We start from the raw sequence: 16,084 nt of genomic DNA on the forward strand, positions 1-16,084 counted from the left end.
TAAACTTTTTTAAACAGCCACATTTGTGTACAAGGTTAATTAGTTTGAAAAGGAAATAGAATATAATTAACAAGAATAAAAATTCTGGTATCAGTATATCAGTGTCAAACACTGGCCAGATTTTTTTTTCTTTAACTCTGGCAACCCACATGAAATGAAATAATGTGTGTGTAAAATGATTTTGTCTACAGGTAGTCCTTGACTTACAACAGTTCATTAGAGACTGTTCAAAGTTACAACAGCAGTGAAAAAAGCGACTTATGACTATTTTTTACACTTGGGACCATTGCAGCATCCCCTTGGTTATGTGATCAAAATTCAGATGCTTGGCAAGTGGCCCATATTTATGATGGTTGCAGTGTCCTGGGGTCATGTGATCACCTTCGGTGACCTTCTGACAAGCAAAGCCAATGGGGGAAGCCAAATTCACTTAACAACCATGTTACTAACTTAACAGCTGCATCGATTCACTTAACAGCTGTGGCAAGAAAGGTCGTAAAATGGGGCAAAACTCACTTAACAAATGCTTCATTTAACAACAGAAATTTTGGGCTCAATTGTGGTCGTAAGTCGAGGATTATCTGTATTTAAAGAATTATTGGAAAAAGTTTCTTTTTATAGCAACATTGTTTCCCTTCCCCCATTCTACTGAAATTATATGAGCCTTTAAAAAGTATTCTGAATAAAATCTAGATTGTCTAAGGCAGTGTTTCTCAACCTTGACAATTTTAAGGCATGTGGACTTCAACTCCCAGAATTCCACAGCCAGCAATGCTGGCTGTGGAATTCTGGGAGTTGAAGTCCACATGCCTTAAAATTGTCAAGGTTGAGAAACACTGGTCTAAGGATAGTGCTTTCTTTCATAATGTATGTTTTGATAATTGCTCTTTCTAAAAAAATATCAAATAACGCCTTTACAAAAAGTGAAATGTAACCAACATGTCATTCTATAAATATTAAATTACGTTGGAAAATCCCAGGATAATCACATTCTGCAGTCCTGTTGCAAGTTTCTTCATAGATGTACTTGGAAATTCTCCACTGAAATATGCTGCTGCCCCGTCGCGCTTCATTCTTAAACTACGCGGGAATGAAACATCAAGTTTAGCAATAAATACTACAACACTGCAGACCCGCAACCTTAGGTAACAAAAAAAAACAAACAAATACGCCAATGCTTTCCCTCAAAAGCAGAAAACGCTTCCTGCAACTTCCTACCTATCACCGCTTTTGCTCAGCACCACGTGATCCCGGAACTCGAACCAGCCCCACCTCTTGGATCCCGCGAGCGAAATCTATCCCCGCCCACCGGCCGAATTTCTCCAATGAGGAAGCCGAGAGAGGTTCTGTCGCTCTGCTTTCGACCTAGCAGATTCGTCGCGTCGTCCTCAAGTCTCTGCGCCGCTGGTTTGTGTCGAAACGTCTGCTCTGGGTTTGGCCGCCATGTCAGGCAGCTGGGGAACGTCGCGACTCGAGCACGCGGGAGCCGACGTGGAACCAGCTTCTCGCCGACTTCCGGGTGGACGCCGCCGGCAGTAACAAGAGTCTGAGCGGGGAGGACCAATACCGGGAATCTGAGCGGAAAACAGCCCGGGAAGCCTTTACCGCCATGGGTGAGGGACGGGAGAAAGGCAGGACTTTGGCGAGGGCGGAGGTGGCGGCTCGAAGGGGAGGAAATCATGCAAATCCGAAAAAGGAGCGCTGGGGGCAGGAGGGGGCGTGGGGTTCCGGGAAGAGCTTCCCCCCCCCCTCGTGGCGCGAGACCGGTGTGTGTGTGTGTGTGTGTGTGTGTGTGTGTCCGCGGCGCCCTTGAGGCTCTGGGCTATTCCTGGGGACTATCGGGCGACTGGATTCGCTCGCCTGGGAGCTTCCTGGAGGGGAAACCCGGCATCTCGGGCGGTGTGGTGGAATTTTCTTCCCGGAGTCAACTTCGACGCCTTCGAACCGACTCCCCTCCCCTTTTCCTCCTCCTCGTTCTCACGCGTTATTTCCCCTTTGTTTAACTTAGGTGAAATGGAGGGTAGCTTGTACTGCAGTGTTTCTCAACCTTGACCATTTTAAGGCATGTGGACTTCAACTCCCAGAATTCCACAGCCAGCATTTGCTGGCTGTGGAATTCTGGGAGTTGAAGTCCACATGCCTTAAAATGGTCAAGGTTGAGAAACACTGTTGTACTGCTTGTAGACAGTAACATGCCCTGGCTCTCGATTTCTAATTTCCCATTCGGAAGCTTTTACCTTAAGGTCGGGTGCGACCCGCAGGGATATCCATCTGTATGTCACTGAACTATAAATTTCAGCCGTCTCTGATGAGGATGGCAAACCAACTTGGAAACCAAAATTAAAGCAAGATTAGGGGTACCCCAGCCATTCCCCCACTCCTTGGCGCTAGAACAGTGATTCTTAAACTTTTTGCTTTCAGCATCCCCTTCCCAATTTTTAAAATTATGGAGGACTCATAAATAGCTTTAGTTTGTATGAGCTATATTTGTTGGATATTGATCATGTCTGTGGAGATTCTCAGTCATCCAGGTCATGGTTGTCCCAAAGGTGCTTTTCCAGGAGACAACTGGACTTTATTTTTCTTTGAAGACGTTTCACTTCTCATCCAAAAAGCTTCTTCAACTCTGACTGGATGATGGGGAATAGAAAAATTTATATTCCTTGCAAACAGCTGTTCATTTGCATTTGCAGCTGCCTGCAAGGAATATAAATCCTGCCATTCCCCACCATCCTGATCTTCATTGAAAGATGTTTGGAAATTATGAAATTGCATTCACAAAAATACAAAATGATGTGTAATAATACAGAAATTTCAACTTTTAAGATTACTATGCCTTGCTTTTGTATTGCATGTGTGTAATTATTAAAAAGGACAGAAAGGAGAAATATTGTTAAGATAAGCAGATGTCTTAGAAGTAAAATGTATTTCTCAGGAAAGCTTTAAAAATTATTAATTTGGAACAGTCTGTTATTGTAGTACACTTTTAATAATGCTTGTTTTTTTATAGGTGGCTTTTTTTCAACAATCTTTTCCAGTTTGTTTGGTACACGGGAGATGAGAATTTTAATTTTGGGATTAGATGGAGCAGGAAAGACCACAATTCTCTACAGGTTACAAGTTGGTGAAGTTGTAACTACCATTCCTAGTAAGTGTTTTTTTTCCTAAATGAAATGTGATTGTAATGCAATGTTCTTATCTCCTTTTATACATTTAATAATTGAAGTGTCCTAAAATCTACTTCACCTTTCTTTACAATATGGGTTGCACAAAAAAAATTGTAAATACTTAATTTACTAAATATTATGAATATTATTAAAGGAAATTTTATAACATCTGAGCAGAACAAACATCTCTATGTATAGGGTATTCTTTTTCCTCCTATAAGGAAATTAGGATTTTCCAATATTGGCTTTTCAGCTGTAGAATAAATTTATTTCCTTGTTGGGTTTATATGCCACTGGAATCAGTGAAGACTGAATAGTGTACATTTCAGATATCTATTGACCAGGTTAAAGGATAATAAAATAATACAAAACTCGTAGTACATTCATATGTAAATTCTGGGAACAATGCTTACATACTAGCATTTTATACAGTTTTTGTAAAATTCTGGGAACAATATACTAACATTTTATACAATTTTTGTAAAACAATTACATTAATGAAATATTTCAAAACCAGGCAACAACGTAAAACCTCCAGCCAAGTTTGAAAGGCTTTCCTAAAAACCACTAGGATAACAGCCATTGAATTTTCAGCGGGTGCCGTTTTAGAAAAAGAAAGCAATATTTGAGTTGAGTTTCTTTCATGAGATCTGCTGATGACATTACCCGTATGAAGGGATATGGAGAGAGCCTACATTATGATATCAGATATAATTGTGAATAAGCAAGCATTTGTATGAAAGCAGTAGTTGTATGTATGAAAGCACTTAGACACAGTTGCTATCTGTTCATTGAGCAAGAAGTCAAGAAGGACACCTAAGTTCTATATGGGACAACATAACCCATCCAGTAGTAAAGAATGAATCAGCCTAGAATCTGATGGCTCTTCTGCAACTGCAGCCCTTCTTACCAATCCTGCCAAAAAGGGAAGGTTGTAGGTTATTCAATATTTATGTATTATTTGCATTTATAGTCCCCCATCTCATTTATATGCATCTTGGCTTATAAATATTGATGTTTTGGCTATGTTTTTAATAATATGGATATTCCTTGACTTATAACTACATTGAGTGCAAAATATCTATTGCTAAGCAAGACAGTTAAGCGAGTTTTGCCCCATTTTACGACTTTTATTGCCACAGTTAAGTGAATCACTGTAGTTGTTAAGTTAGCAACATGATAAGTGAATCTGGCTTCCCTATTGACTTTGCTTGTCAGAAGGTCACAAAAGGTGATTGATCACATGATATGACACCGCAACCATCATAAATACATGCCAGTTATCAAGCATCCAAATTTTCATTACGTGACCATGGGATGCTGCAATGGTAATAAGTGTGAAAAAGGGTTGTAAGTCTCTTTCAATTCCATGATGTTGTAAGTCGAGGATTACCCGTACTGAATATTATTCAGTAGTAATAAAAATTTATTTGGAAATTAAAAAAACATTCATACAATAGAGTTGAATATCAGTTTGTTTCAAACAAGCTAGTTAAGTTTTGTTTTTTCTTTTAGCAATTGGTTTTAATGTTGAAACAGTCACCTACAAGAATCTAAAATTTCAAGTCTGGGACTTAGGAGGACAGACTAGCATCAGGTAAAATTATTCTGAACCGCAACAAATCTTGACTTCTAAATATTTTACTGAATGTTGTGATATTTTCACAGTTTACAAGAAAATCAGAAAAAAATTCTTTGGGTTAGGCTTTCATACACAGAGTAAGCTGTGAATAATTTATCAGTTTCTACAGATTTTGCCATTAAAGTTAAGAAAAATATTTTTAGGCTCTAAAATACATTGATGTATAAAGAACAATCCGAAATTTCAAGTACCTTTTGAAGGAACTGAAAGTGCTACCATAGTTGTTCAATTGTAGATGTAGGATACTAGGGGGAAACGTTTTATAAGCTCTTGGAATCTATGGTTTTGATATCAATAGATGCGTTTTTGTTTAAAACTCAAAACTTATAAAGCTGTGACTTTACAACTACTAAGAAACACTCTTGAAGGCTATGAATTCTCTTTGATATAAGATACAATTTAAATTTTGTTTTCTTTTCTAGACCATATTGGCGATGTTATTATTCCAATACTGATGCAGTTATCTATGTAGTAGACAGCTGTGATAGAGACAGAATTGGAATATCAAAATCAGAGCTTGTTGCCATGTTGGAGGTATGAAATAATAAAGTGGCTCTAGATACTGCATTTAAGATTAGGCTCATAATTATGAAAAGGTGTCTTAACCTGATGCTATTCCTGTTTATTCATTTTCAACTAAAATGATTTTTTATTACTAATCCAAGCATCGTTTTAGTTCATCCTTTAGATGAACTTTATTTATTCTTGGAGGCTTTGGACATATATTAATATCTGCTAATATGTGATTCAGTATCGTCAGTACACTGACGATACCCAGTTATATTTTTCAACTCTGGGCCAGCCAATTAAGGCTATTGAGGTTCTGTTCTAATGCCTGGAGTCTTCTGAGTTAGGATGGGGAGGTACCATCTCTCATTCAGTCCCACCAAGATGTAGTGACAGTTGGTGTTTTGACCACCCAGATCTGGGGATATTCCAACTTTGACTTTTGATAGTGTGGTGCTTCCCCATTCGATGGTAGTACATGATTTAGTTTTCCTGGCCTTACAACTTCTACATCACGAGCAGATGGTAGCTGTGGACAGAAAGATCTTTGCCCAGCTTCATCTGGTATACCAGTTGCATATTGACTTGGTTGCCCTTCAGTTATTCATGCCCTGGTCACCTCTTGGGTTAACTACTGCAATGTGCTCTATATGGAGCTGTCCTTGAAGACAACACAAGCTTCAGCTGATCCAGAATGCAGTGACACAGGCAATGATGGACATGCCTCAGTACGCCCATGTGACATCTCTGCTTTGCAAACTGCACTGGTTGCCAGTTTGCTTCTGGATGTGATTCAAGGTTTTGGCTGCTACCTATAACAGCTTACATAACATAGGGTCTGCTTACTTGAGGGACTGCTTGTCTTCCATAGTATTTTTCCAGCCAGTTCGATTTGGCAGAGTTGGTGCAATCTAGTTCCATCGATTAAACAATGCCTTCTTTTGGAACCCCGAAAGTGCATGTCAAGAGAGAATGTGGTTTCCCCCAAGGTTTGAACACCCCCCACCCTGTTGGTATTTTGAAGGGCCCAGAAGACATGGCTCTAAATCTGGGCCTTTGATGAGGGCAATTGACATCTTCTTCCTTGTTCCCATCAGGGTTTGTTTTTCCTGCCCATCTCTGTTCTTTTATTTTGTACAGTTTTTGTGTTTTTCTATTCCTTGTTTTTAAATGTATTGTAAACTGCCCAGAGACACTGGTAGTTTGGGCAGATAAACTTAACATTTATTATTCACTTTAGAACTTGCAAAAGAGAAAAAATTAGAAATTTTGCTAATATAATTTTCTGTGCTCTCAGGCTAGGGGGGATAATTTCCTCCCCTCAACAACTATAGATTCTGAGGGGAGGGGAGACTAATCAGAGCTCAATTTGGGCTTTATATAGAGAATCTACGAATTACTGCAAATCATGGACATAGCAGGGCTGATAAGAAAGCCTTTCCTTTGTTGCTGAGAATGCTGTTGCTTGCCTGTTTATTGTGGTAAAACTAAGGTCTTTGTCCAATCACACTTGCTAATAGAGTCACCTTTTTGGCCTAAACTCCAATGAGTTCCTTTTCAAACACCTTGGATTATTTCAACCACATAAATTCTATACAGGCTTTCAGGACTACTGTACAAGTAGTCCTCAACTTATAACCATTCCTTTAGTGGTCAATTGAAGTTATAACAGCACTGCAAAAAGTGACTTATGACTAACAACCGTTGCAGCATCCCCCACTGTCACATATTCAAAATTCAGACGCTTGGCAACCAACTCATATTTATGATGGTTGCAGTGTCCTGAGCTCATGTGATCACCTTTTGTGACCTTCTGATAAGCAAAGTCATCGCAGAAGACAGATTCACTTAACTGTGTCACTAACAACTGCAGTGAGTCACTTAACAACTTTAGCAAGAAAGGTCGTAAAATGGGGTAAAACTCACTTAAGAACTGTCTCGCTTTTAGCAACAAAAATGTTGGGCTCAATTGTAGTCGTAAGTCAAGGACTAGCAGTACTTTCAGTACAAGTCTGCATTGCAGAGTGAAGGAGGGGCAGTCCAATGTTGCTGTCTGTCAAAAGAAAAATTTAATTCTTTCGCTAAATCTAACCCAGGTTGAGTAACTTGTGGATTTAACTGTCTCTGTGGCCCTGTGATTATTAAGCTGTTTCATAGTGGAAGCATGATTTTATATTGAAAATCTAATGTAATCTATTGACTGCTCTTTTAGGAAGAAGAATTAAAGAAAGCCATTTTGGTGGTATTTGCAAATAAACAAGATATGGAACAAGCCATGACGCCTACAGAAATGGCAAATGCACTTGGACTCCCAGCGCTAAAAGACAGAAAATGGCAGATATTCAAAACATCTGCAACCAAAGGCACTGGACTTGATGAGGCTATGGAGTGGTAAGTATTATTGTTCTGACTTCTGTAGAGATTATTTATTAGGACTGTGCAAAAAAAAGGAAAAGCTGATTAAGAGCATGCGGGGGTTGGCCATGCTCATGTGGTACCTATCAGCAGTTCCTTGAAGTAGTCTAATCTGAATCCACGATCACAGTAAGAGAGACTCGACTAATCTTGAAGTAGCACACAGGTAGTCCTCAACTTACAACAGTTCATTTAGTGACCATTCAAAGTTACAACGGCACTGAAAAAAATGACTTATGACCATTTTTCACACTTATGACCGTTGCAGTATCCCCAGGGTCACGTGATTTACATTTGGATGCTTAACAGCTGGTTCATGTTTATGACAGTTGCAGTGTCCTGGGGTCATGTGATTCCCTTTCTGCAACCTTCTGACAAGCAAAATCAATGGGGAAGCCAGATTCACTCAACAACCATGTTACTAATTTAAAAACTGCAGCAATTCACTTAAATGTGGCAAGAAAAGCCATAAAATGGGGCAAAACTCACTTAACAAATTTCTCACTTACCACAGAAATTTTGGGATCAATTGTGGTCGTAGGTCAAATATTACCTGCATTGACCTTATATAGAAGCTTACAGGAAAAGCCACGTTTCATTTAAGGAGATGCTAACAGATGCTGAGGCACGTTCCAAATCACTTTCCTTCTCCGAATCTGTGCATAGTACAGTAATAGTATAGTATATCCTAGTGCATGCTATAGAAATCCAGAGTCATAAAGATGAATTTATTATTTTACTTTTAAAATGTTTGATTTTTAAATTTCAAAACAAATTATTTTTTCAGGCTGGTTGAGACCTTGAAGAGCAGACAGTGAAACAGACTTGAAGTTTTCTTCCATTGGTTATGTGAATAAATGCAATGCTGTAAATAGGATTGACAGATTATCTTTTGAAAATAAAAATGGTGTTCCTGTGCAATTACTCTGAAAGTTTGCATACTATATTTACTTCATATCTTGTGTAAGTTACGTAACATCAATTTTTATGATACTCAGTACTGAATATTGGCTAGAAAAATTGGAATAAATCTTTATTTTAAGTGTCTGAAACTATTTAACACTAATAAATATTTAACTGTCTACATTTTTGTCTCATGCTAGTTATCTGTAAGGTATTCCCTTTTGAAAGTGAATTAGACAAGGCACAGTTTTTTGTGTAACCTGAAAGTCAGGAATACTGGGTGAAGCTGTGAAAGTTTACGTGGGCTTTTTAAAATTGCTTAAACCATCACATACTTGCACTTGTTCCTTCGGGGAAAATTGTAAGTCAAAAATCACCTTGATCCTTATATTTCCTTTAAGAAAAGATACATGTGTTGCAGAGATATGGGAATGGCTTCCTAGCATTTTCACAGAGAAACTAAGTGATTGTATCAAGTCTCCTTTATTATACAGAAAAACACAGGAATAGAAACCCCTTTTATGGAGTCAACAGTGTTATTAGAAGGAAAGTCAAATGTCCTAAACGTTCTAGGATCTGTATAAAGTGTATCAATAGTTCAGTTTAAAATGAAAACCCAAGTTCATAGATCATACTAAAGCAAAAAGATCATTTTCAATTTAATACCAGTGGCACCTGCAGGGTGCATGACTCGTGTACAAATGAGGCAGAGCTCGCCTCCCGACCCTGTCACTGCTATCTTGCCTGTTCTGGCACGCACAATAAATTCCACTACTTAGTACAAACCGGTGGCTTGTCAACAAATCATGACTTGGCAAACTATGGACTGAATCTGACCTAGTAATTTTAAGCTTAAAATCAGAATCCAGCATATCCAAATGTTTTCTGTAATGTGGGAAGAATTGGTACAGTGCTCAGATTAAAGAAAATTAGCTGACATTGAAGTGGAAAAATATAACATTTTACTAATACGCTGTATGAAAGAGGCAGCCTTCTCATCTAAATAAATTCAATGGAAAGATATTAAGCCAGTTTCATAGTGAGAGTTTGATTGTGAAAAAACTAATGTCATGTTTGCTGGTACCAAATCAACTTCAATGCTACCAAATGGTACCAAAATAACTAGCACACAGTTATGAATAAAGTTTTTTAATCACGTTTAATAAAAAACACATTTACCACAAGCTGTACATTAACATATAATAAGCTCTGGACAACTAAAATGGCTGAGAACTCTCCATCCTTAATCACAAGCCTTCTCAGTGAAATGATTGAAATTTTTACAGATTTCTCAATATTACCACTAGTTGAACAGGATTTACAAAGAATAAAAAATATAAATATTTAGAAAGTCCTGTAGGTGTATCGTTCTGAAATCAGAAGTATGGTTTCCTGAAACCATTTCAAAGTTTAAAAGGCCATGAGGTGATAGTTAAGCCTCTGCTATATATTGCCTTTTAATCCACAGAAATACAGATTCTTAAGTAGAGCTTTAGTTGATAAAAGCTGTTGAATCTATTGTTCTTATTTTGTTAAAATCACATAAAACGTTTTCTGCCTTTTAAGCAAACATGAAAGATTAAATGTTCTTTATAAAAAGTTACGTAATAGAGTTTTACTCAACCATTGCCAAGTCCTTTAATGCATGGCTTCTTTGTTTTTTGGCTTTGTAACCAGGCCGTAGATATTCTATTTTTCTCTTCTTTGCTTCAATTTTGTTCTTATGCCTTTTTAACTTCCTCTTGGCAGCAATCTCAGGATTAGCAACAGCCTAATGGAAAACAAATCATAATATATCTTCTGAAATTGCTTAGTTGTAATAAAACCTCTCCTGATAAATGAGATGGTCAACATTTTTTTTAAGCAAATGCAGGTGGAAAATGAAGTAGATACTAACCTGTAGGGCTCTCTGCTTCTTTCGTTGAGCTCTCTTCTGACTGGCTTGTTTTTGCACAAAAGCAAATGAAATTGAAAAGTCTTCCAATCCAACTAATTTCTTCAGTAGTTCTATGATTTCTTGGGAAAGATTCTTTAGGGTTGGATCTGGCAAGAATATGATTTTCATTACTTAAAACCTGAGGACAGAAGCTAAAGTATGTTATCTACTGTTTACACTAGTGTACCGTATAAAGTTCCATAAAATATATTATTTCATTTCCATACCAAAAATATTTGAAATAAAATGTTTAACGACCATCAGTTTTTATAGGAGAAAATGGGTTCTTTTCATCTTTAGCCACCTCTTCCGGTATAGATTAAGTGCAGCTTGCCAAGCTATCTGAATCCCAAGAACCTGTGATTACCTAAACCAGTGATGGTGAACCTTTTAGAGACTGAGTGCCCAAAAACCACCTCGCCTCTGCTTCGCCCCGCCTCTCCTGCCCACAGGGCCACACACTGCCTCCATGGCCCGCCACAGCAGATCGCCCAGGTGGCCCAGCAGCGTCATGGCCACGCTCTCTGTCCATACCCCGCAGCATCATCTGCACGCAATGGGGTGCGAGGGCGGAGTCTTGTCCCCGCTACCTGGCTGCCATGTCCTTGGCTGCGCTGCTCTGACCAGGCTGCAACAGGAGCGACTCTCCAGGGGGGCTGCTGGTGAGGGGGCCATGGGGGGTGGGGGTGGGGCGACGGTGTGCGTGCCCACAGAGAGGGCTCTGAGTGCCGCCTCTGGCACGCGTGCCATAGGTTCGCCACCACTGACCTAAACCATCAATTTTCAATAAAAGTTCAGCTGGATAAGTTAAACTGCAGTTAAGAGGCATTTCTTATCTCTTCCTGACAGCTGTGCAAGAAGAGTAAAAAGGAAAGAGGTGACTTTACAGTGAGGGCAGAAAATAATTAATTAAAGCAAGTTAGCTATACCTGAGGCTCATTCACATAACATGAAGCCAATAATGCTTGATCAAAGCCATATATTTAGTATAGAAATGCATGCATGGGAAACAGCATTGTTTAGATTTTGACCCACCAAGCTATAGCAAGGATTTTGCCAGATATTCGCTTAATCCTTTATGGCAGAATACAGCCAAGTTATCTAAATCCAAAAGCTTGTATTGTAGTCAAATATTGGGCTGTTACAAGGGGCAAATGAATATATAAAGCAGCCTTTACTGACATACTTTTTTCTAGATATGTTGGATCTCAAGTTTCAGAATTCTTATGCAATCTGACTGATAAGATGCCAAGAAATTATGGGTTTCAATATCCAATATATGAAGGGGATACAAGAAGAAGTTGGGTCAGGTTTTCAGAGCATAGCAGATTATTTTTCCATCCTGATACCTAGATGAACAATTTGCCATATCTCCACAAGACCATTTAAAAATTACACAGAAAATACACCAATGTCTCACACCAATTACCATGTATAAAAGCCTCTTCATCGAATTACTTTATATGCATTGTAGAGATGGGAGATGTGCAATCACTTCACTATATAACATCCAGAATGGAATATTGTCCTAGTGGACAATCACTTAAATATGAGCCAGCAGTGTGCTGCAGCTGCCAAAAAAGCCAACTCAGTGCTGCATTAACAGAGGGATAGAATCAAGATCACGTGAAGTATTAATACCACTTTACAATGCCTTGGTGAGGCCACACTTGGAATACTGCATCCAGTTTTGGTCACCACGATGTAAAAAAGATGCTGAGACTCTAGAAAGAGTACAGAGAAGAGCAACAAAGATGATTAGGGGACTGGAGGCTAAAACATATGAGGAACGGTTGCTGGAATTGGGTATGTCTAGTTTAACGAAGAGAAGGATGAGGGGAGACATGATAGCAGTGTTCCAATATCTCGGGCTGCCACAAAGAAGAGGGAGTCAAGCTATTCTCCAAAGCGCCTGTGGGCAGGACAAGAAGCAACGGGTGGAAACTAATCAAGGAGAGAAGCAACCTAGAAGTAAGGAGAAACTTCCTGACAGTTAGAACAATTAACCAGTGGAACAACCTGCCTCCAGAAGCAGTGAATGCTCCAACACTGGAGGTTTTTAAGAAGAGACTGGACAGCCATCTGTCTGAAATAGTGTAGGGTTTCCTGCCTGAACAGGGGGTTGGACTCGATGACCTCCAAGGTCCCTTCCAACTTTATTATTATTATTATTATTATTATTATTATTATTATTATTATTATTATTATTATTATTATTATTATTATTATTATTATTATTATTATTATTTAAAAGAGCAGTAGTTGCAAAGACACAGAGAACCTCAATAAGAACTCAATATTTTAGTTCACAAGCAATATAGTGTAATATTATGCAAAGTTATTGAGCCCAAAAAGCATGATTCTTTTAAAAATTCAAAATTACAAGTAGAAAAATTTCATTTAAAAGACAGATTTTAGAAGATTTAGCAATCCTACAAATTTTAAATTTTAGTATTGTTAAATTTTAAGGATTTTTTTAAAATTATGTTGATGAGCACCATATAAAGCTGTTGCAGGTGTTGCTATGCCAAACCTCTCTGTTCCTCCATTTTAAGCATTAATAATAGATCCATTCTACTGGAAAAAACTTGAATGCTTGCCTAGGTGTTTTAAAATATAGAAAGTATAAAATACCCACTTTTATGCCAATTATCTGTGCAAATTCCCTTACCTTGTTCTGCATACGTGCTACTCAGTTCTCTATATAGAGGGGCTATGATAGTTGGAAGATACGGTTTTACATTCTCTTTGCCAAGGTCAACTGCAATAGCACCAAGAAACTTAAAGATGCAGGTTCTCTGAAGAGGCAATGACATTTGGTCAACAGATTAGCCCACAAAGCAGTAGAACAACCCAAAGATGTTATCAATTAGTGGCAAGGGAATATTTTTTCAGTGAAACCTGGTAAGTACATTTTCTAGCAGTTCTGACAACAGTTTGATTTGCTCAATATCTAATTTTAAGCCTAAATTGATCCTGCTTCTTCTGTGCCTACAGCCCTCTCCATTTGCTATCTATTCTCCAGACCTTTCATTTTTGTATCCCTTCTTCCTACAATGCCTGGCAAGGCCAAGTGCACTCTTAAGTAGCATTTCTCAGCACTCCAAAGACCATGCCCCTAGAATGTAACCACAGAATCCAGTAGTCTTCTGAAAAAAAAGGGGCAGAAAGAGATCTTTTTCCCTTTCCCACATTATATTTACAAATGGCTTCTTTCAATTTAACTCGAGGTGAGCATTATGTGGGCAACTTCATTCATATTTTAGCACAGTTACTGTTAGAGTCTCTGTGCCCCAGGTTTTATTAAGTAAGTAATGAAAAAGCAAGAATCCTTGGATTGGGACAGGTTTCAAAAACCAAAATAAAAAAAATAACACAATACAACTTTAGCAAAAGCAGCGAAGAGAATTGAAGCAAGGATCTTTTGCTTATTCTGTTCTTCCTAAGAAGCTAAGGGCAATAATGCTGGATGCCTTCTTGTCCTGAACTGGAAAAATGCTACTCCCACTTGCACGTCCATTTATGAGACTATCCTGCTGCACTGGTTTTTTTTAACCATTTGCGTTTGTAAACTATAAAAGTTACTGATACTTTGACAGTATTTTCTGAGCTGAAGGTGTCATTTGCAGAAGACAGACCAACCTTTAAAGAGTCTTTGGGTGAATAAGCAGCTTCTCTTGTTGCCATGACTAGGAGTTTCTTCATCACCCACAACAAACTGGCTGGACTGCTCTTTTCTTTTGCTTCCATACCCGAAATCTCTTTCTCATCTTCGCTTCCTAAGTCACCCTGATCTTCAATTTCCCAGACCACATTCTCACCAATCTCTTTGCCATCTTCTGGAGTAGGAGCCAGAAGATACAGTACTTTGGATACAAACAGTAAATTCTTTATAACCTTGAATACAAAGAAAAACAAAAGGAAGACATCCAAATCACTCATAAAATGTTTGCCAAAGTTTTCGGGCAGGTTCTCAATGAACTGTTTTTAGCTACTTGATTAAACTTCTTGCTTTATGACTTCTAAGCTAGTATTTTTCAGCATTTTGTCTGGGGGATTGTGGGAGTTGAATCCACACATCTTAAAGTTTAATCTGCTGAGGCTGAGAAATACTCCTTTAAATCTACTGCAAAAGCAGATTTAGCATGGTTATCACGCCATTTGAGGCTCAATGTTTCCCAACTTAAGTGCCAAGATATAAAAATAATATTCTTACATCAAGGAATATGTGTACAAAACAGAAAAAATGCACTAATAACCATTCTTAACGCTACAATATATCCAATATATATCAAAAATCTATCATTTTATTTTATTATGAAAATGAAATACTAACAAAGGATAGTAATCTCTATCTCTTTTGCAGAGACCAAAATATCACTCCTGCCTAAAGAACTAGCTATTCTCATAGAGCAGGGCTTGGAACAATAATTCCTAACATGTAGAACAGTCTAAATTCCTAATGTACTGAATGCATTAGATAACTGAACAATTTATTAAAATAAATGGTTGGGGGGGGGAAGCAAAACTGAGAAAATAATTCAGATTACAAACATCCCATAAAAAGGCTAGTCGTGCTTGAGACTAAACATATCTAGAGTGCAGTCAGGTCCAGGAACTTGTGACTGTCTTTTGAATGGCATAAAATCTGGCCACCATTTATGAATCTTTCTGATCTTGAACTCTTACATCTGTTTCAACTATGTTTTTCTTTCAGCAAATGCATTATAAATATGACAAAGTGAAAATTTCTACTTAATAATTTACCTGTTCTCCAAGATTGTAACTGAGAAATCTGGATTTCAGCTGATGGCAGAAAGCTAAAGCAAATGTTTTCATCTGTAAAGGAGCATGCAAGACAAGATAATAAGTTGTATCTGGTGCTAAATTTGGGGCATTAAATCACGCCCCCCCCAAAGAAGTAACAATTAAAATACAACAAAAAGAATAAGCTCTAGCACTAAAGATCTATAACTGTAACGGAACCAATAAATTATATTGAAATTAGTATTAATTTCTGCTCCCTCCACCAACTGAAATAGCAATAGCACTTAGACTTATATACCGCTTCACAGTGCTTTACAGCCATCTCTAAGTGGTTTACAGAGTCAGCATATTGCCCCCAGTAATCTGGGTCTTCATTTTACCAACCTCGGAAGGATGGAAGGCTGAGTCAACCTCAAGCAGGTGGGAATCGAACTGCTGGCAGTCAGCAGAATTAGCCTGCAATACTGCATTCTAACCACTGTGCTACCACAGCTTGGAATATGCAGCAATATAAGTAAGATAGTAAGATAACCTTTTCACTAAGTTCCTCTATTAAGAAAATTGTTGCTGATGGCTCATGTGTCACTTGTTTCTTTTCTGTTTTTCTTTTGCACCATTTATTAACAAGTTCTTCTGGCTTGTGAGAAGCAAATAGCAGGCCAAAAATCTGAGCAGAAGTCAGCCAAACCCAGCTGTGTGGGTACCATAAATGGGACTGGACATGACCTTAAAAATGGAGAAAAAAGC

At 38.2% G+C, this 16,084-nt stretch overlaps 2 protein-coding genes across 2 annotated transcripts in view; one reads left to right on the forward strand and one right to left on the reverse strand.

The window, feature by feature from the left end:
- The first annotated feature begins 1,462 nt into the window (after positions 1-1,462).
- ARL1 (ADP ribosylation factor like GTPase 1) lies at positions 1,463-8,817 on the forward strand. Its single transcript, XM_015820911.1, has 6 exons — positions 1,463-1,613; positions 3,011-3,148; positions 4,683-4,764; positions 5,232-5,343; positions 7,529-7,707; positions 8,519-8,817. Exons 1-6 carry the CDS (start codon positions 1,610-1,612, stop codon positions 8,547-8,549), a joined length of 546 nt encoding a protein of 181 aa, XP_015676397.1. The 5' UTR covers positions 1,463-1,609; the 3' UTR covers positions 8,550-8,817.
- A 952-nt stretch (positions 8,818-9,769) lies between these two features.
- The window catches only part of UTP20 (UTP20 small subunit processome component), a 79,017-nt gene continuing 72,702 nt past the window's right edge, over positions 9,770-16,084 (reverse strand). The window contains exons 57-62 of the mRNA XM_015820913.1: positions 15,870-16,063; positions 15,338-15,409; positions 14,213-14,467; positions 13,242-13,368; positions 10,532-10,677; positions 9,770-10,405 (exon numbers count right to left, since the gene is read on the reverse strand). Of these exons, the coding sequence (XP_015676399.1) occupies positions 10,250-10,405; positions 10,532-10,677; positions 13,242-13,368; positions 14,213-14,467; positions 15,338-15,409; positions 15,870-16,063 (950 nt within the window). The 3' untranslated portion in view covers positions 9,770-10,249. The remainder of the gene's footprint in view (positions 10,406-10,531; positions 10,678-13,241; positions 13,369-14,212; positions 14,468-15,337; positions 15,410-15,869; positions 16,064-16,084) is intronic.

This window comes from Protobothrops mucrosquamatus, unplaced genomic scaffold, assembly GCF_001527695.2.
Source record: "Protobothrops mucrosquamatus isolate PMUCROS unplaced genomic scaffold, P.Mucros_1.0 scaffold1212, whole genome shotgun sequence".
Taxonomy (NCBI): Eukaryota; Metazoa; Chordata; class Lepidosauria; order Squamata; family Viperidae; genus Protobothrops; species Protobothrops mucrosquamatus.